Genomic DNA, 20,822 nt, shown 5'->3' with positions numbered 1-20,822 from the left:
AGCAAGGTATCTGAGTAGTAGACACATCCTAGAGTTTAAGGAAACTGTGTTGCCAAACGGATAGGGTTTGTAGAACTTAAAAGAATCCAGGTGAAAGAGTGGACCCAGTATCATAAACAGGACATAATCTTACCCTGATCATTCAAACTAAAGACTAGGTCATTTCAGATAGTATACTTCCCCTCATAATGTCAGGATTTTAGTATTTATCAAAGCATGTATTCCAAAAACAGATAGGAAGGTGAACTTAAGATTCCTTTCATATTTAACGGATTTGATGAGGCAATTCCTTGCCCACACGAGAGATTATATAGAGTTTTTTTTTGAAAATTGTTATTATATAAAATTATTTAGAAAGTACAGGATTTTGTACTTAATAGGCGTTCAATAAAAATTTTAGTTGAATCAATGAATATTAATATCATAGTAAAGACGAATTTACTAGTTCAATTTAAATACACCAAAAGTAAAATTTACATTGTAACTATTGTTCTGCTAAAGGGTAACTAAGTTATTTACAAGTTACAATACCTAAGTAGAATCTTTGTTGGCTTATTTGAACTTACAAGAATGTTGCATCTTCACACTGAAAATCTTACAAGAAAAAGGCACAGTATTTCAAAATCATGCAACATATGCAATTTATAATAATAGCTTCTCCAATGTCATTGGGATTACTATATGCGTATATAAGTGTGTGTGTGTGTGTGTGTGTGTGTGTGTGTGTGTGTGTGTGTGTATATATATATATATACTTGATGTGTAACATTTATTTAGTATTATTCCAAATCCTAAGGAAAGTAAATGCATCATTTCACACTGCTATTCCACATGTTGCTTGGCTTTAATCCAGACTTAGATTTCTACTGTAGCCTGAATACTACTGTAATCCACATGATCTCAAAAATCACTTAATATTTCTAATGCTCTTGATTTCAGATGAGAACTTTAAGGTTTTCATTTCTAGTATAATTGAAAATATTAATCTCCTTCCTTTCAACTTCTTAATATCTATTTGTGGCAGCACAGACATCTTAAACAATCTAAAGGAACATTCACACATGTAGACCCTCTCATCTGCATGGGAACCATTCCAAGACTCCCAGGGGATACCTGCAACTTCCAGTAGTAGTGAATCAGTTCCGGTCAATAGGAACCCCTTTCTGTTCATGTCTTCCACCCACAAATTTATGGCCTTTTCCATCTTAACTAAGCAGTTCTCATACACTGTGGCCATAACTTTTGCAATGTGAGGTGAGGTGGGACAGCAAAAGAATCACAAATTTCTTTTTTCTTCTTCACAACTTCATGAATAGAAGATTCCTTCTTACCATAGATCTCAGCAACCTCAGCATATGATTTTTTTAAAATTTCTTAGGTTGAGAACTTATACCTTTCTTTTAAACGAAGCTCTTTAAAGTTTATTCTTTGGCATATCCAAATTGTCAGCATCACTACTCTTGCACTTTGGAGCCATTACAAAGTAAAAAATAATTAAAAACATGCATTGGTGATACTGCCTGTGTCAACCTGATCATCAAGACAGCTATTAAATGACTAAAGAGCAGGTGGCATAGACAGCATGGAGCCGCTGGACAAAGGGATAATTCCCATCCTGGGCTAGTTGTAGTGGGGCAGTGTAAGACTTCATCATGCTGCTCAGAATAATGCACAATTTAGTGTTTGGGTGTTATAGAATTGTATATTTCTGGAATTTTCCAGTTGATAAACCATAGTTGAAACTGTAGAAAGAGAAACCATAGATGGGGGAGGGGAGAGGCTATTTTATTTTAATTTATTTTAAGCAAGTTGTACGATCTTGCCATTGCACTCCAGCCTGGGCAACAAGAGCGACACTCCACCTCAGAAACAAAAACAAAAACAAAACCCCAGAAAGTCGTATAATCTCACACTCTCTATAGCTGTTCCGCTAAACAGCAAGGAGGCGGACACAGATACATTATAAAACTAGGCAACTGACTTAAATCCATTCCCTAAGAGCTATACTTTTTGGTGCTACTAAAAAGTTATTTGACACGAAAGTCACATAATTTTCAATGAACATCATTTAAACCTTCACCATCCATGTGCATCCTCTGCAGCTCACTTGATTAGTCACACAACTCCCCTTTTTGACAAGAACAAAACAATGTTCCAAGGGAGAAATAATACCTGAGTTTAGTAAGCTTCTGTGGAAGATGCAGTTTTCAGCACACCTGACTCCGCCGCCATTTCCTCGCCTGGCCTAACGGTTCGGCCAATCCCAGAGCGCATCGAGAAGGACAGCGGCTCCGCCAATGGGAGGCCGCCAATTTCGACCCCTTGCCTCAGCCAGGCCCAATCAGGTCCCGCCCCCGTCGCTCCCGGCCCGCCCCCGCAGAGCCTTCTCTCCTCCCTCTTTGTGCGTCTCGCGCCGTCGCCGCCCGTCGCGTGAGTGGGGCAGTGCAGTCAGGTGCAGTCTCCACGGGACGCTTGCGAAAGAGAAGCTGCAGCCGAGGAAAAGCAGCCGCCGGTGCCGCTCCCCGGGGGCGCCATGGCGACTGGAGCGAATGCCACGCCGCTGGACTTCCCGAGTAAGAAGCGGCAGAGGAGCCGCTGGAACGAGACATAATGGAACAAAAGACGGTGATTGCGGGAATACCTACAGTTATTCCCCCGGACTTACTCGAGAACAACAACAAAAAAAAACCTTACAGAGTGCAGCTGCCGTTAGAAGACCTGACTCGTAAACTGCGCACGGGAGACTTGGGCATCTCCCCAACCCTGAGGACAGGTCCCCTTCCCCTGAGCCGTCTACAGTAACGAGGGGAAGCGGCTTAACACCCCAGAGTTCCGCACCCGCAAAAAGCTGGAAGAGGAGCGGCACAACCTCCTCACACAGATGGTTGCACTCAACCCAGATTTTAAGCCACCTGCAGATTGCAAACCTCCAGCAACAAGTGTGAGAGATAAAGTCATAATTCCACAAGTTGAGTATCCAGAAATCAACTTTGTGGGGCTGCTCAGAGGGCCCAGAGGGAACACTCTGAAGAACCTAGAGGAGTGCAGTGCCAAGATTATGATCCAGGGCATAGGGTCTGTGAAAGAAGGGAAGTTTGGGCGCAGAGATGGCCAGATACTGCCAGGAGAAGATGAGCCACTTAAGGCCCCTGGTCACCGCCAATACAATGGAGAACGTTAAAAAGGCAGTGGAACAACTAAGAAACGTCCTGAAGCAGGGTATCGAGACCCCGGAGTACCAGAATGATCTAAGGAAGTTGCAGGTTAGGGAGTTCGCTGGCTTGAATGGGACCTTTCGGGAAGACAACAGGATCTTAAGATCCTGGCAGAGCTCAGAGACTCGCAGCATAACCAACACCACCGTGTGTACTGGTGGAGGGGCTGGCCACGTCGCTTCAGACTGCAAATTCCAAAGGCCTCATGATCCCGTCAGCTCAGGATAAAGCGCGGATGAAAAAAGAATATTTGTTCCTCATGGCTGAACTGGGTGAAGCGCCTGTCTCAGCATCTGTGGACTCCATCTCTGGGTCTGCCACCACACCCCTGGCCAGCTCACCTCGTCCTGCTGCTCCCGCCAACAGCCCACCTCCACCGTCTCTCATGTCCACCACCCAGAACTGCCCACCCTGGATGAATTCTGGCTCTTCAGAGAGTCGGCTTTACCACGGCATGCACGGAGGTGATGCTGGTGGGTCCGGAGGTGGCCCCCAGAGTTTCCCACACCCATTCCGCAGCATGACAGGTAGGCATGGTGGACATCCCAAGCAGCACAACCCCAGTGGACCCCCAGCCACTTGGATGCAGCCACCACCACCGATGAACCAGGGCCCTCCTCCAATGGGTCAGTACCTGGGAAGTACGCCTGTAGGCTTCTGGAGTCTATCACCTGCATCAAGGAAAAGGTATGATGGTGCCGCCGCCTCCAGTGGGCAGCTCCTGCCCCCTCCCTCGGGCCCCCTTCCCCCATGGCAACAACAGGAGCAGCAGCCTCCGCCACCCCCTCTGCCCAACAGCAATATGGCTTCCAGTACCCCCTTGCCATGGTAGCAAAATACGATGACTGCCACCACGAGTGCTGGCACAGGGTTCATCCCGCCATGATAACAGCAGCAGGTGGCTGCCGCAGCTTTTCCAGGAGCCCCTCAGATTCAAAGCAACCCCACTATGGTGCTCCTGCCACCCGGGGTCCAATCGCCCCTGCTGTTTGGGTCCCTCCCCCTCCTCCACGTCCGCTGCCAGTTTCCTCTGGCATGATGTATGCCCCGCCCACTCCTCCTCCGCCTCCCATGGACCTTTCTAACTTTGTCACCATGACGGGCATGGGGGTGGCGGGCATGCCGCCCTTTGGGATGCCTCCAGTTCCCCAACGCCTCCACCACAGAACCAGACTTGTTTTTTAAGGAAAAAAAAATTATATATATATATATATATATATGAATAGAAAAGAAAGTAGACATAAATTGAATAAAATTATTTTTAAAAGATAATTGTTGTATATTAGTTGAACTTTTGCAGTAACTTATAAAAATTCATACAAGTTCATTGAAGGCAATTTGGTAAATCTAGAATATTATAAGAGAAAGTCGCTCATTAGTCTACCACTCAGAGGTAACCTGTATTAAAATATGTTTATACTTATTTTTCAAACAATATATTTTACTCTATGAGCTTCTCTTTAATAGAATAAAGAAAAGTTATTTGTATCCATATTTATGTGGATGTCTGTATGTGTATATCTCAAAGTATGTGTGTGTGTATTTGTATGTGTATATATACAGTGTATATGTGTGTATGCATATGTGTGTATGTGTTAAGGCCTTCCAGAGTAACTTCTGTTAATAACTATATTAGACTAATTTTTCCTTTTGTCAGGTAATCTATTTTTTAAATTGCTGCCTTCAAATATATGTGCTTGAAATTTCTTTCAAAAAACTCTTCCAAAATTTACTCCTCTAATAATCACTGAAGAAGATAAAAATAGCTATGTTTTTTATTTAGGAGACTAATTCAGCTTGATCACATATATCATGTGTCATAACATAAGCATTAACATAGAAAATATATTTACAAATATATAGTTATATAATACATATTATGTAATTGTATCTCATATACTTATATGCACACACACATATATATTTTTAGGGAGGTCCTTTTTATACTTGAGAATGTCATCCTGTTACCTTCATACATCCTTTGAAGACAGACTTATTGGGACACAAGTTTTTTGTTGGAAAAGTCTGGAAATGTGATCAAATGTTCAAGGGGTTTAGCACTGAAGAGTAGAAGTCTAAGGCCAATCTGATATGTGTTTATTTGTGGGAAGCCTGGCTGTTCTTTCCTGGACATAAGACGTATTTTTGTTTTCCTTTTATTTTTTTAAAAATCATCTTTATGATAAATATTTGCAGTTATTTATTCATGCACGTATCTTTTTCTACTTATGGAAACATCCTCAATTAATCCTATTTCAAGTATACCTTGTTTTATTACATTTTACTTTAAAAATTGAAGGTTCGTAGCAATCCTACATTGAGCAAGTCTATTGGTGCCATTTACCAAAAGCATACGGTCATTTCCTGTCTCTGGGTCACATTTTGGTAATTCTCATATCAAACCTTTTCATCATCATTATATATTTTATGGTGAGCTGTGATCAGTGATCTTTTTTTTTTTAATTGCAATTTAGGTTTTGGGGTACATGTGAAGAACATGCAAGATGGTTGCATAGATACACACATGGCAGTGTGACTTGCTGCCTTCCTCCCCTTCACCTATATCTGGCATTTCTCCCCATGCTATCTCTCCCCAACTCCCCACCCCTCACTGTCCCTCCCCCATTTCCCCCTAACAGACCCCAGTGTGTAGTGCTCCCCTTCCTGTGTCCATGTATCAGTGATCTTTTTATAGTACTTTTGTAATTGTTTTGGGGAACCATGAACCACACCCAGTCAAGAGAGTGAACTTGGTAGATAAATGTTGTGTGTGTTCTAACTGCTCTACCAACTGGACAGGGCCCTATCTTCCTTTCTCTTTTTGGCCCTCTGTATTCCCTCAGACATTACAATATTGAAATTAGGCCAATTTATAACCCTACAGTGCCTTTATGTTTAAGTGAAAGGAAGAGTCACATGTCTCTTAATTTTTATCAAAAGCTAGAAATGATTAAGCTTAGTGAGGAAGTCACATCAAAAGCTGAGATAGGCCAAAAGCTAGGACTCTTGTGCCAGCTATCCAACTTGTGAATATAAAAGAAAAGTTCTTAAAGGAAATTAAAAGTGCTGCTGTAGTGAACACACAAATGATAAGAAAGCGAAACAGCCCTATTGATTATATGGAAATAGATTTAGTGGTCTGGGTAAAAGATCAAACCAGCCACAGTATTTCCTTAAGCCAAAACCTCGTCTAGAGCAAGCCTCTCTTTTCAAATCTATGAGGGCTGAGAAAGGTGAGAAACTGCTGAGGAAAAGTTGGAAGTCAACAGAGGTTGGCTTATGAGGTTTAAGGAAATGAGCTATCTGCATTACATAAAAGTGCAAGGTAAAACAGCAAGTGTTGATATAGAAGCTACAACAAGTTTTCCAGAAGATCTAGCTAAGATCAGATGAAGATGGCTATGCTAAACAACAGAATTTCATTGTAGATGAAACAGGCTTTCATTGGAAGAAGAGAGAAAACTTTAAGAGAGAAATAGTCAATGCCTGGCTTCAAAGGACAAGCTACTCTTATTAGAGGCTAATGCAGCTGATGGCTTTAAGTCGAAGCCAGTGCTCATTTACCTTTCTGGAAATACTGGGCCCTTCAGAATTATGCTAAATCTACTCTACCTGTGCTCTATAAAATGAACCACAAAGCCTGGATGACAGCACATCTGTTTAGAGTGTGGTTCATTGTTGGGCGTATTAAGCTCACGGGGGTGGGGGGGCCACGGGGGAATTTCCTTTCAAAATATAACTGCCTAATTGACCATGTACCTGGTCACTGAAGAACTCTGGTGGATATGTACAAGGAGATTAAGTTTACACACCTGCTAACACAGTATGCATTCTGCAGCCCATAGATCAAGAAGTATTTTAAATTTTTGTCTTATTATTTAAGAAATACATTCTATAAGGCTATACCTGCCACAGACAATGATTCCCCTATGGACCTGAGCAAAGTACATTGAAAACCTTTTGGAAAGGGTTCACCGTTCTAGATGCCATTGAGAGCATTCATGATTCATGGGAGGAATATCAACATTGGCAAGTGATTGAAAGAAGTTGATTTCAGTTCTCATGGATGTCTTTGAGGGGTTCATTACTTTAGTGGAGGAACTAACTGCAGATTTGGTAGAAATAACAAGGGAACTAGAATTAGAACTGAAATGTGAATATATGAATTGCTCCAATCTCATTATAAAACTTGAATGAATAAGGAGTTATTTCTTAGGGGTTGAGCAAGGAAAATGTTTTTTTGGGACGGAATCTGCTCCTGGTGAATATGCAGTGGACATTGTTGAAATGACAACAAAGGATTTAGAATATTACATAAACTTAGTTGATAAAGCAGCTGCAGAGTTGGAGAGGATTGCCTCCAATTGTGAAAGAAGTCCTACTGAAGGTTAAGTGCTATAATATCAAGCAGCATTTCATGCTACAGAGAAATGTTTTGTGAAAGGGAGAGTTCATGGGTATTGCAAACTTCATTGTTGTCTTATTTTAACAAATTGCCACAGCCATTCCAACATTCAGTAACTATTACCCTGTTGGTTAGCAGCCATCAATATCAAGGCAAGACCGTCCACAAGCAAAAAGATTATGACTTACTGAAAGCTCCGATGATTATTAGCACTTTAGCAATAAATTAATTTTTAATTAAAGTATGCACATTGGTTTCTTTGACACAATGATTCCACCCTTCATAGGTTATAGTATAGTGTAAGCATAACTTTTATATGCGTAAGCAAATCAAAAGTCATGTGACTTGCTTTTTTGTGATATTTGCTTTATTCGAGTGATTTGGAATCGAACCAGCAATATGTTCCAGATATTCCTGTATTTGGTTAGTCTGATTTTCTCTCAGAAGAAATTCAACTTTTTTTTTTCTGACCACTGTATTTTCACCTTATTATGTACATCTAGTAGTTCTTTCCTTTATATTATGGAGGCTTCTCAAGTTTGTATTCAATAGTACTGATTTGGCTTTCTGAAATGTAAATTCCTATATTGCCTCCAGTATAGATATTCATTTTGCCACTCTTTAATTTCCTTGCAATCCCTGTTTATCATACCCAACTTTATTTTTATTCATTCCATTGCCTTTTTAATTAGTTTTATCTCTGCCTTTATATTTTTGCTCTGATGTTATAGGGCCAGTGTCTTTTGACATTTGAAGAGAACAAAACATTTTCTAAAATTTTATTTTGCTTCCTTTAGTAAATCATGTTCACTGAACTAAGCAGTATGAATGATATTTCCTTCACAGTATCTGTACTATATTCTCAAAGGCCCTGTTTTTTTTTTTCTCACTCATTCTTGAATGTTGAAAAATCTTTCCAGATATTTTGCCAGCAAATGTGTAATGAATTGTGTTTGGCTTCACTTTTTGCCAACTTACATGCTGGTTGAATCTCCTTCCTGGCTTTACAGTTAAATGGCAATACTAAATCCAATTCCTAGGGCTTAACAGACGTTCATATAGTGTTAGTTGGAAGGCTTATTTTGGGAATTTCTTCTACCCACTTCCTTTCTAGCTGTCTCATACTCTGTTAAGATGACTTACATGAAAAAACAATAAACAAAACACAAAACCGTTAGGTTTAGAAAATGCTTCTTATCTAGTGAGAGGTACAATATATAAGTTTTTTAAAAGGAATTTTTAGACATTACATCATTTGCTTTTTGGACACATCAGGTTTCACAAATAATTAAAAAAATTACAGTTTGGTACTTTATGTGTTCTTGTTAAAACATATTACAGATCGTAAAAAATAAACTGCACTCCAACCCAGGTGACAGAATGAGTACCTGTCTAAAAACAAAAACAAAATTAAAATATTAAAAGAGAAATAGAAAAAAAATAAGGCAAGATAAGTCTTATATATAGATTAGCATTATGGGTAGAAATGGTAACAACAGCTGCTATGTGTGTGATCTGAAGGTCATTAGAAATGACCCTTGTTTCAGAATAGTTTCTTCTTTTTTTAGTAATTCTACCATTTGTGTTTCATTCTGTCTTTTAAAAACACTTTTTTGTTTTTAAGAGATATTTTTTGACTCTAGCCTCACAATTTTTTTGCTTAGCAGAGTTTTCAAAAGTGTTCCATATTTTCAGCTCACTTTTACTACTAGATTTTGAGTTGAATGTAGTAAAATGAAGCTGCTAGAATCTGGAACATAGCGAGCATTCAATAAGTGTCCACTGTTTCTGCATCTTTCAGGAGGTTGCTGTGTCATATATATTTGTACTGTGCTAGTCCTTTATCCATTCCCCTGCCCTAGAAGGAGTTTAATAACTGTTGCTTAGCAAACAGGTTAGGAATGTGTGAAACCTTATGTAGTTATTAGAAATGCAAATGAAGTTGAATGTTAGGAACTAGAAATCAGGATCAAAAATTTTCTTCTAAATATCCTAAACTCAGCTTTCTTTATAGACAAGATAAATTGTCTATGAAGACTCTATTGACTCAGCCTGCCAGGTCTTACTAGACAGAGTGTAAATCAGATGATATAAATAGATTATATGGCTAAAAAATTACAACTACATGTAATAAGAGGGAAAGATACTACACTAGATGCTTCGAATACATTTTCTCATTTAATAAGGCTGAGAGAGAAAGCACAAAGTCCAAGTTTATAAGAAAAATTTATTGAGAAGTTTTGAGGATTTTCTGTATGTAAAAATATGTATACATATTTTTACATATATACACATATGTGGAAAACAAACAACTATGGTTTAAACTATGGGAAAATATTTTAAGACTCCTTTGTGTATTTTTCCAAATCCTAATTTTAACTCTTATCCCACTCATCAATAGAAAAATTAATTAATCTATAGTCTTATGTCACAAATGATAATCAGTGGGCCAGAAAGGGTTGAACAAAACTAGAATTCCATATGAACTGCAGAGAGAAGAGCAGGCTTCTCACTGTGTTAGTCCATGCTTTTGAGAAGCCAAAGAGAACGAAAGAGAGAGGAAGGGAATGGAGATGAAGGATGAGGTTAAAGTTTCATTTTGCAGTCTACCTGTTAACACCTCAGTGAAACATCATTAGGATGAGTCAGTGGAAGTTTGGGGTTCCAGATTGCATATATTTCCCTTTAAATTCAAATGGATTTCCAAGAGTTCCTGGACTTTCAAGTATAATCTCTAGGTACCTGCAAAAAATCCCAGCTACCATAACCTGTTTCACAGTTTTTTTTCTTGGCAGTGGATTATGGGGAAAATATCATTAAGAGGGGAAACATTACTACAGAGGTAAGCTTAGATGTTTCAAGAGATGAAATAGTGAAAAAGTTAAGCAACGTAATGATTAGAACCTCTACTCTTGAATAATATATTTCTCCTTCTTCTTCTTTATTTTTTTCCAGAGACAAGGCCTCACCCTGTGGCCCAGGCTGGAGTGCAGTGTCTTGATCACTGCTCACTGCAGCATCAATGTCCTGGACTCAAGCAATTCTTCCACCAGCAGCAGGCACACCACCATTCCTGACTAGTTTTTAAAAATTTTTTGTAGAGACAATGTCTCCCTATGTTGTTCAGGCTGATTTCAAATTCCTAGGCTCAAGCAATCCTCTTGCCTCAGCCTCCCAAAGTGCTAGGCTTATAGGTGTGATCCTCTGTGCCTTGCCAAAAATATCTTTTCAAAATGAGGCAGATGTTAAACTTTTTGTTTCCAGATTATTATTCAACTATTACTTTTCTATTTTATGCAGCTATTGTTGAAAATGTTAAACAGTTCTTCTGTATAGTAGTAACTCATAAATAGTTAATATATTTAAATTGGAAAAACCTGTCTTACACATCTTTGTATTTTAAATGTTATTCTTCCATCCTGCTTGCCTGCTTCCATTTATGCCTTCCTTGATGTCTTCCTTCTAACTTTATTTAAAAATATTTATTCATATTGGACTTTATGCAAAATGTAAAAAGAAGACTTTGTGAAATTCCATGTAGAAATATAAAGTTGAGTAAAATAAATGCCTGTATTAGAGGCACTTAGGGTAGGAAGATAAGAGACGTAAAATAAAAGGTAGAAGATTAAACAAGTGAGACTACTTTTCAGGAATCCAAGGAGATTTACCAATTAAATTCATTGAGGAAAGCTTTACAGTGTAACTATCTGACCTATTTTGGGGACATATTCATTCATTTATGGTTTTCATTCACTCATTAAAAAATATTTTTGAGGACCTGCTTTATTTAAGCATGTTTATGTCCACTGAAATTTCAGAGGTAAAAATACAATTATAATCTGTGCTCTCAAAGATCTCACCATCCAGTGAAGAAAATGTACAATTAACAAAATTATACAACAATTATATAATTGTGACAAATGCTTGAAGGAGGCCTTGAGGATGCTAAGAGAGCATATAGTAAGAGACCTAATTTAGAGATCTCAGGGTATGCTTGGTAGAGGAGGTGACATTAAAAACTGGGCCTTGAAGAGTGAAAAAAAAATTAGCCGAATGAGGACTGGAGTTATGGCGGTCAAGAAGGAAGAATTTCTGGCATAGAGGGAATAGCATGTATGAAGATCACAAGGTTGGTAGGATTTTGACCTTTGTAAGGAAAGGAAGGAAGGTTTTAATAAGAGAAATTGAGAACAAAAGAGGGAGAGATATGAAATGAAGCTGGAAGGTTGGGGAGGGAGCTATCTACGCTGGCCTGGAGGAATTTCTGTCTCTTCTATGAAGGCCCTGAAGGGTTTAAACAGAAGTGGCCACTGTTGCGTGGCAAATGGAGTAGAGTAAAAGTCAGGTTGCCAGTTACAAGGCTATCTCAGGAGTCCAGATTAGAGATAATAGTACCTTAGATTGTGTATGCTTTTGTCAGTGGAGATAAGGAGAGTGAGTGATTCAAGATCTGCTTTAGAGGGAAAACAGAACACTACTTTGGTTCATTGGAGGGGGAGTGTCAAGGGAACATTAAGGTTTCTCGTATAAACAATGGCAAATCTTGATGTCTTTTGTAAACATGAGTAATATCGTGTGTGGTTTATGATCATGAAATCAAAATCAGAGACATTTTCACTTTTTGAAAACCATGAGACAACTAAGTGGAGATTTTGGATTGGTCATTCAATGGGTAAGTGTGCAATTAGCTGCTCATAAAGGAGGTCAGTCTTGAGGACAAAAATGTGAGAATCAGGGAAAGAAGGATGGAGTTGAAGCCATTTGATTCCTAAGAATACATATTATTTGGACTAGTAAAATTATATTTTTTCTTAGACATAATTTTTAGCACATGGTTTCAAAATGCATGTGGCATTCTTCTGCATCATTTTAGTATACTCAGTGAAAAATATTTTCCTCTCAACATTTTTTAACACAATAATGTAAGCCAAAAGGAAAATAAAGTGTATTTAATTCAACTTGTTTTACAACATAAATTACTGGTGCTCATCTGTTCCTGAAGATTTTTATTGGTAGTTGTTGTAAAATTTCTTATCATGGGTATTTTTCCCATCTACAAATGTACTTTGATGGTCATTTATTGGAGGACATTTGATTTGATAAATTCTTATGTCAGGCAATTTTGCAAGCAACATGTTTCCACATCACGGAATAGGGTTACTGATGGAAATCTTCTTAAAATGAGCTAGAGTTATAATTCTCATCTAATTTGTTACTTTAAAAAGTCCTATTTTAAGTACCGCTAATAATTCATTTCATCATCGTGATTGAAAATGAAATATGCTAACACCTGATAATTTAAAAGCAGATTGTACTCATTAGTATCTGTATAGTCTCTAGTAGTGGCATTGTAATTTACATTTATTTTTTAAAAGAAACACTTTAAATGCCCCACAATATTATAAGATTTACAATATCCATATTGTTTACATAATGACATAAATTATGGGGAGAAACACAAAGAAACGGTTTTTGCATAACCTTTAAGAAATTACTAAACAGGATAGGCAAAGAGTGGGAGAATCCAGTTTATTACAAGAATGTAACCCTCATCTAAACTCAGGCTAGAATTATGAAAGATTTAAAGAGCCAGCTCATTTTGTGTTTCCAATGATGTGGTGAAATTAAAACCTCTACTGAATTAAATTATCTGCCTAAAAACAATTCATAATGATTTTCATAAAATATTACTATATATATATATATTTTAAAATCTGAAATGTCTATAAATGTTTTCATCTTCATCACTTTACAGATTTACTAAACTAGGGTCTGAGTACTGGTTAATCCATGAGTTCATGTTTTTATACAAGTATCCAGATAGATAGGACTAAATAGCTCTGATGTGCTCCTGAGAATTTGTATTATTTCCCCCTTTGTCAAATTTAAGAACAATGACTTTTTTTGAGTTGTCATATTATCTTCTAACACATATCGTTACCTTATACCTCAATCTTGTTCTGTATTTCCCTTGTCTTGAAGGAATTGCCTACGACCCCTTGATGCTGAAACATCAGTGCGTTTGTGGCAATTCCACCACCCACCCTGAGCATGCTGGACGAATACAGAGTATCTGGTCACGACTGCAAGAAACTGGGCTGCTAAATAAATGTGAGGTAATCTGGCATTGGACACACTCTTTTACTTCCTTAAATAAATCATGTAAAGAGGCCAGTATTCATTTGGGGAGTAATAGAAAAATATTAACCATATAGTGCAAACACCATGATTGATGAACCGTCATAGATTTGAGTAGCACAGAGCTTACCACCTGACTCTGTGTTGGGCAAGCAGTAAGTATTCGATCAGTGTTGATGAACTGAACAGCTGCCTGATGCCTGTGTTCCAATATTGCAGTATTATTATTACATATACATGGTAGCACTGTTTGCAAATAGGTATTATTTATTGAGTTGATCTTCTTAGAAACTCTTACTAAGTTATCGTTTTTGGTTATAAACTGAACTTTGAATTTAGATGTATGCCAGTTTTGCCACATGGAAATTAATGATTTAAAATATTAACTGTCCTCTTACCACCAAAAGTAATTTCTTTTTACTGAAGTGGTTGATAGGTTTATAACTTGATGAACGGGTTTGAATAGTTTCATTTTATCACGATTTCCTTAAACTCATTTCTATAGATGCCTGGTGAATACCATTTTTATTTTGAAAAATCTATCATTTTAGGCTTTCAAAGGGTAAAAACAAAAGTCATATCAATTCAGAAAGGCTCCCATTGTGAAATGTGCAAAATATGTTACAAACAGCTGCTATTTGATTTAGTTGCTATAAATGCCCATTGTTGTCTGAAATCCAGTAGCATTCTGCATTTGAATTTAAGCCATTTTTAAAAGAAAAATGCCCTCCATGGGCTTTCTCACATTATTTTAACATTTACTAATTACTTGTTTTTACTGGGTCTCTATTAAGTTCTAAACATGTTCTAGGTATTGGAATTATAAAATTTCACAAGACAGATACAGTCCCAAAACGTAGTCAACAAATTTCCTATTTAAATTCAACTTAGTTTAAACTGAGTCTGTAAAATATTTTACTTGAAATAGGAATACCAAAGCACAGAATTTTTCTACAGGTCAAGTGTACTTGCCTACATATGGTAGTATGAGTTACTTCAGTCTTACCCTTTCCTAAAATTAATTGACTTTTAAAGTTGCAAAGCCATTCATTCAGTTTGTTTATTTTTACAGATGAATAATCTTCATGATGGATTTTTTTTTCTTTAAAGGGTAGATATTTTATGTTACAAGGGAAGTTGTTTTTTTAAAACATTAATTCATTGCTAGTGTCTTATGGATCATTCAGTAGTTGAGATTGTGTATAAATATACCATAATGCTGTGTACAGATTTAGTCTCACAAGTTTTATTATATATTTATGATGGAATTATCAAATAGTTTTCTTATTTAAAACTCTGATTTTGATTAAATGTATCCTTTATCTAGAAATCCCAAAGTGAAGGAAAATGAGCTAGATTTATTTATCTGGTTCTTTCCTGAGTGCAAGTCTATTACTCATTTTTTTGCCAGTGGCATTCATATTATATGGCAGAAGGCTTTCATACACTGCTCAATTTTAGAGTTATCTTTAAGGATTTCATGTTTTTGATAATGCAGTTTAGAGGCCAAACTATTTTCTTTTCTACACAATCCCATATGGAGTCCATAAAGTAGACCAGTAAGGAAAATTATTTGTGGTAGGCTGGTCTTAATGGACAAAATACATTTATTCACTTGAACATTCCTGTCTCACCTTTTCATCTGCTTTGCAGTTTTTCTGTGCTTTTGCCAGGTGAGACATTGCTGTTTACATTTTTCCACATTCACGTTTGTGTTATATCCTGCAGCTGCTGGCCTGGTCCTAGCTACTTCAAATTGTCAGAGCCTTCAAATGCATTGTTAGATGTGGTATTCCTAAAACCTATTACCTGAAGGAGAATTGTTAGTAAAAGGAACAGAGTATAGAAATAAATGGAATTTGGTGTGGTTCACACTGGTCTAAAAGTTCAAAAGTCTATTATCATCCTTTGCTGGTTAGTCTTTTCAATAGCTTATATACATTACATTATTTTAGTTCTGTATTATTTGAAACTATACAATTCAGTTTGTATAGCACTGACTGATGTGATATCAAACACAGGGTGAAATGTCAGAAGCACTATCATACAGCTATGGGCTTGAGGAAAATAGAGTCTCCTTGGTAACACTTAATCACAAAATTAACTAATAATACACTCACAAGCCCAGATCAGCAGATTTGCTCTTAATAAAGAAAAAGCACAAACATCATATCCAAAACCTTGCAACAATGCAAATAGAAGCCACTTTTCCTAACATAGTTTGATGGCAGTTCACCAGGTGTTCAGTTTCTTAAGTGAAGATTTTGTTGCCCATATGTGTTTATCATTATATATGATAATATTCCTACATTATCAAAACTCCCATATTAGCAAATAAATTATTGCCCATATAAATTTATTTTGAAATTATGAGATGCTAACCTAAACCAAACCGTGAAATGAAATTTCTAAAACCACTAAAAATTAACTCACTTTTAAGATACCTAAGAATTTAATGTCTCTGCCCAGGTGTGAATGATATTTGTAAAATTCAAAATTAAATTTTAAAAATCGTTAACTAAACAAATGTTATCCTTTTATAGAGACATTTTGTTTAATATAAGATAAAACATAGAACTAAAATGGAAACACTGTTTTCATAACTTGTTTTCTCTTCCTGATTGTTTTTCCTGGAAGAGTAGAGGAATAAATAAAAAAGGAATACACAGAGACTATTCCAAACCAGGTTAATCCTTGTCAGAAATAGTAGAATCTTACCTAGTGCTCTCCCAAGTCCATGTTTTTCTAAACACGCTGGAAGAAACTGATATATGTTCTTTGTAGATTTCTTCTAATATTTTTGATTTGACAAGTTATATATGCAAATATTTTACTGTGTTATTAAGCTGTCTTACAAAGATGCTAAACTTTCTGTCTCCTGCCAAATTACTTTGAAAATGTCAATGCTGTGAAAAATACAACACAAAATTATCAACAAATATTTTAGTAATTTGCCACATGTCTTTACAATCAGTATTGTTGAAGAATCAGGAGAAAAGTACACCATAGAGGCAAGTGATCTGTGTACCTGGTGGGTATTTTGGCTAGTTGAAAGGGCAGGAAGGGGCCTACCCAAAAGGCTATCTGGTTAGTGTTTCTAAGCCTTCTAAATTAGGAATCAAAGATAATGATAGTATCTGCTCACTGGAGTTCACTTATTCTTTCTGAGAGAGGAAGTTGTGTTCCAGCTTAGGCGTGAGTAATTTATTTACCAAGATACCCCACAGACCCAAATAAGGGAATCAAGGTTCAAGGGCAGTACTTCTAAATTGGCTAGAAGGGGTTATCAGGAAGTTAAACTTTAGTTCCTTTGCCCAGTTATGTCTAAAACATGCTAACATGAGGAAGTATAATCTCTGCTAACTGGGACTCCAGGGATTTGAGTACCAGGCTGGATGTCTTAGGTTATCATTCTCTCCGAAGCAATATGAGCAATTTCCTCTCTTTGTTGTGGGAAGTAAAAACTCATTTGTTTCAAAAGAGAAGATTTATTAGATTTCACGGGAAAGGATATAATCAAATAGGAATATAATGCATACAAAGTGGGTCAGTGCATTGTTTTTCAGTATCCAGATAGTCATCTGCCATCTTTGGGTACTACTTTCCCACCAGGTCTGTGTAACTATTCTTGGTTAGAAATCAACGTGTGCTTTCAAAGAAGGAAATCTTGAATGTTGACATATTTCAGAATCATCTGAGGGGATGCTAAAACACAGATTGCTGAGCTCTAAACTCAGAATTTCTAATTTAGTAGGGCTGGAGTAGGGTCCAACAATCTGTATTGGTAACATGTGTCTGGATGGTTCTGATACCGTTGGCCTGGATGCCACACTTTGAGAACAGTGATGTAATCATTCAGTGATATTTATCAAGAATTTGAGTTTTCCAGGCACTTTTGTTAGGAGTAGAAGATATATTACTGAGTAGAAAGTATACATCCCTGTCTTCAAGGTTACTATCTGGTGTGATCAGCAAGCATTAATTAAACAATCATACAAATAAATACACAATGCAAATTTCACAGGAGTTTTGAGTCATTCATTTTACATTGCCGTGGTTGTGAAGGCTCCTGCTTGAGAAAGAAAAAAATGAGGAAGCTGCCTCTGTAGACTTGACAGCATCAATGGGGCCCCGTGACCAAGAGACAGAGGAGGTAATGTTACATATTAGAGTGTGAGGGGAAAATATCCCAGGTCTTGCAATGAATAACATGCCCTCTTTGTGTTTTTATTTGTGTTCTTTGTTTATTGGGGTTACTATCTGACTGGGACAAAAAATAAGGAATCCTAGTTCTGCTAGCATACAAAGAAGAGTCAGCTTCCCTCAAGCAACAGAGCAGTCAATTTTACAATTAATGAAATTTAAAAATGACGTAATAGAAAAGGTAGCAATTTGAAAAGACTAAGAGTATTCCTTCATTTCCAGATAGTAGACTGATAAATCAAATTTTTGTTTGATGTCAATTCATTTAACAATGTTGCAAATTAGTAAAAATGGATTCTCTCAAAGATGATCATTCAAAATTAGATTTGACCTTAGTTTTGCCGTTAATTATCTGTTTGCTTTTGTCAAGCCATTTTACTTTGCTGATCTTTGGTTTTCTTAAGGTTTAGGTGAGGGTGTTAGGCAAAATATTTGTTAGGATCTCTTTCAGCTGTAGTAACGTCTGAAGCTAGAATGGTTAAGCAGTTCTTTTGGAATATAACACTCTCTTTGGTTAAGTGTAGACTAAATTTTTAGAATGTTTCAGTAAACATATTGCTCTTAGTTTGTAAGCTGTTGTGTAAATTGGCTCTGCTTACTAATCTTGATTGTAGCCAGAGAAAACATTAGTCCTTATTATATTAGATTACAGTGGTTTCATGGGTTAACTTTTTTTGGCATGATGTGACACTGTTTTTAATAAGTTGAGGCAGTTAGTAGTCCTTCATGCCAATACCATTTAATTTTTTCCCCTACTGAATCATTCATACTTAGTTTAATGACTCTGTTGGGATCGAAGAGCAAAATCAGCAGCTTTCCTGTCATCATGAGAAATGGACCTGGAGGGGTCATTTGGTGTCCTCTTCAGAAACAAGCTCTTTGATTAGGTAGCTGGGTTTCTAAGATGTGCATGCTCCTGAAGAAAAGAAATGTGCTCATCTGTGGTCAAAAAAAAAAAAATCGTGGAGATTGACCCATCATCTGTTAGAAATGCACTTGTTGTTTTTTCCAGAAGTGCTCATGACTCCCAGCCCCACCAAGCCACCCACAGACATTTGCTTGCTCTCACATTTGTTTTGAGAATAACATTTTATAATGCTTTTGTTGGATTACACATTATGTGGAATTTGCATTGCCTTTTTGTGACTAATATTGAATAACTTTCTTTCACTTAATTCATAAGTAAAAACCATAAGCAACATACTGTGCTGAAATGTTTAACTCGTTTATTCAAGTGCCAACACAAAGTAATTATGAAACAATTCTGGGACACAAAACCAAGCTACTGTTGTCCCTTCTGGAACTTCTCAGGAGTTCCAATGAGAAAAGTGGAGAGCAAGTTTAGTGCAAAATCTTAAGATGCCAAGAAGCAGGGATTCCAGCATATCTTCTTGCATACATAGGTGACTTTAAAATACCTCTTTGTTTCTAAGTTAGGAAATACATTCATCTGTGGTGAAACATTTTGGAATGTGCAGGTTTTCTGACAACACTGCATAGCACTGAATACTGCAAGTTAATGGAAAATCAATTAAACATTTGTTTTATAGAGTAGTCTAACTAGGTGGCAGCACATAACAGCTTACTGTTTTGCTTAGTTTGCAAAAAAAATTTTTTTATGTGTTTGTGTCTTAGAATCTAACCACAAAACAGAGGGAAACTCAAACAGGAAGTCCTGTGAATTGTCCCTAAAGGATATAGCAGTCTTGGGAAGAAGTACAAGTGATCTAGATTTGATGAGTAAACCAGGGTACATTGTATCATTGTTCTAAAAGATATTTGTATATCACAGAGTGGAACCAGGCAGATAAATATACCAAAACTCGTTGTGCAGCTTATAGTAAAATGATTTGGAATTTCTTTTAAAAATGTCTGCTAAACAGAAAGAATTAATCTGGAAAACAGCCAACAAAAGGAAATACAAGATGCTCTTCTTCTGAGTCTACTTGGAAAGTAATATAGAAATTTTGAAACAGCAGCATTAAAGCTTATTAATAAAAATGAAAAATTATATAATTTTTAGCCATTTGAAATGTACAGTTTTTGAGTAACAAAAAACATTCGTTGAAAGTTTGTTTCATACATGATTACCACTTTTAAAAAGCAAAAGTTTAAACTATTAAAATATTTATAATTTTTAAAAAGAATAATTGTAATGTAGGAGGTTCAATTGCATAAAGAATTGTGAAAATTGAGTGGTTAGACTAAGGGATAATTTTTCTTGCTTTCTGATGAGGACAATGAGTTGAAATAGGTGGAAGTGAAACTTAAAAAAATATAGTGTATATATGCTTGTCACCATTTCAGAGCTTTATTATTGACCTGGGATTTGCTGTTTTCTAAAATGCATTAGAAATGGCTCTGTGTCCTAAAATACTTTAAAATAAGTCATAATGGCTGAATCAAGCAGTATTAAGACACATTGAAGACACTTAACATATCATTTTCTACTCACAGAACTTCTGTCCAACAACCAAATATTTTAACCATTCCATTGTCCCAAGTGTTGGTCAGTACAAATGTCAGTGTCTTGCACTCACTTCTGAGCAGGAAGAATGGACAGCTCCCTCTGACATCTGGTTCTTGACCTAAGCTATTCATTAGAATCCCCTGGGTTGTTGGAAATATCTGGGTGCCCAAACTGCACCCAGACAAAGGTACTCAGGAGCTATATAGGTAGGACCCAGGCATCAATACCTTTTAAACTTCCCCAGCTGATTCCAACGTGCAGCCACTGTTAAGAACTACTGAAACAGAAACGTGACTTCTTAACGTAATCTTAACAAGACAGAGACAAATAGGCAATTGAATCAAATATTTGGAGATGGGAAAGTAACAGATGTAAGCATTAACCTGAGAAA

At 36.8% G+C, this 20,822-nt stretch overlaps 1 protein-coding gene and 1 pseudogene across 1 annotated transcript in view; both read left to right on the top strand.

The window, feature by feature from the left end:
* The window catches only part of HDAC9 (histone deacetylase 9), an 898,499-nt gene that overhangs the window by 629,481 nt on the left and 248,196 nt on the right, over positions 1–20,822 (top strand). The window contains exon 16 of the mRNA XM_032286709.1: positions 13,603–13,736. Coding sequence (XP_032142600.1) covers positions 13,603–13,736 — 134 coding nt within the window. The remainder of the gene's footprint in view (positions 1–13,602; positions 13,737–20,822) is intronic.
* On the top strand, positions 760–4,300 carry LOC116557243 (annotated as a pseudogene).

This window comes from Sapajus apella, unplaced genomic scaffold, assembly GCF_009761245.1.
Source record: "Sapajus apella isolate SASKATOON/1434 unplaced genomic scaffold, GSC_monkey_1.0 scaffold19, whole genome shotgun sequence".
NCBI lineage: Eukaryota > Metazoa > Chordata > Mammalia > Primates > Cebidae > Sapajus > Sapajus apella.
Note: the sequence above shows the minus strand (reverse complement) of the source record. Positions and strands in the feature narration are given on the sequence as shown.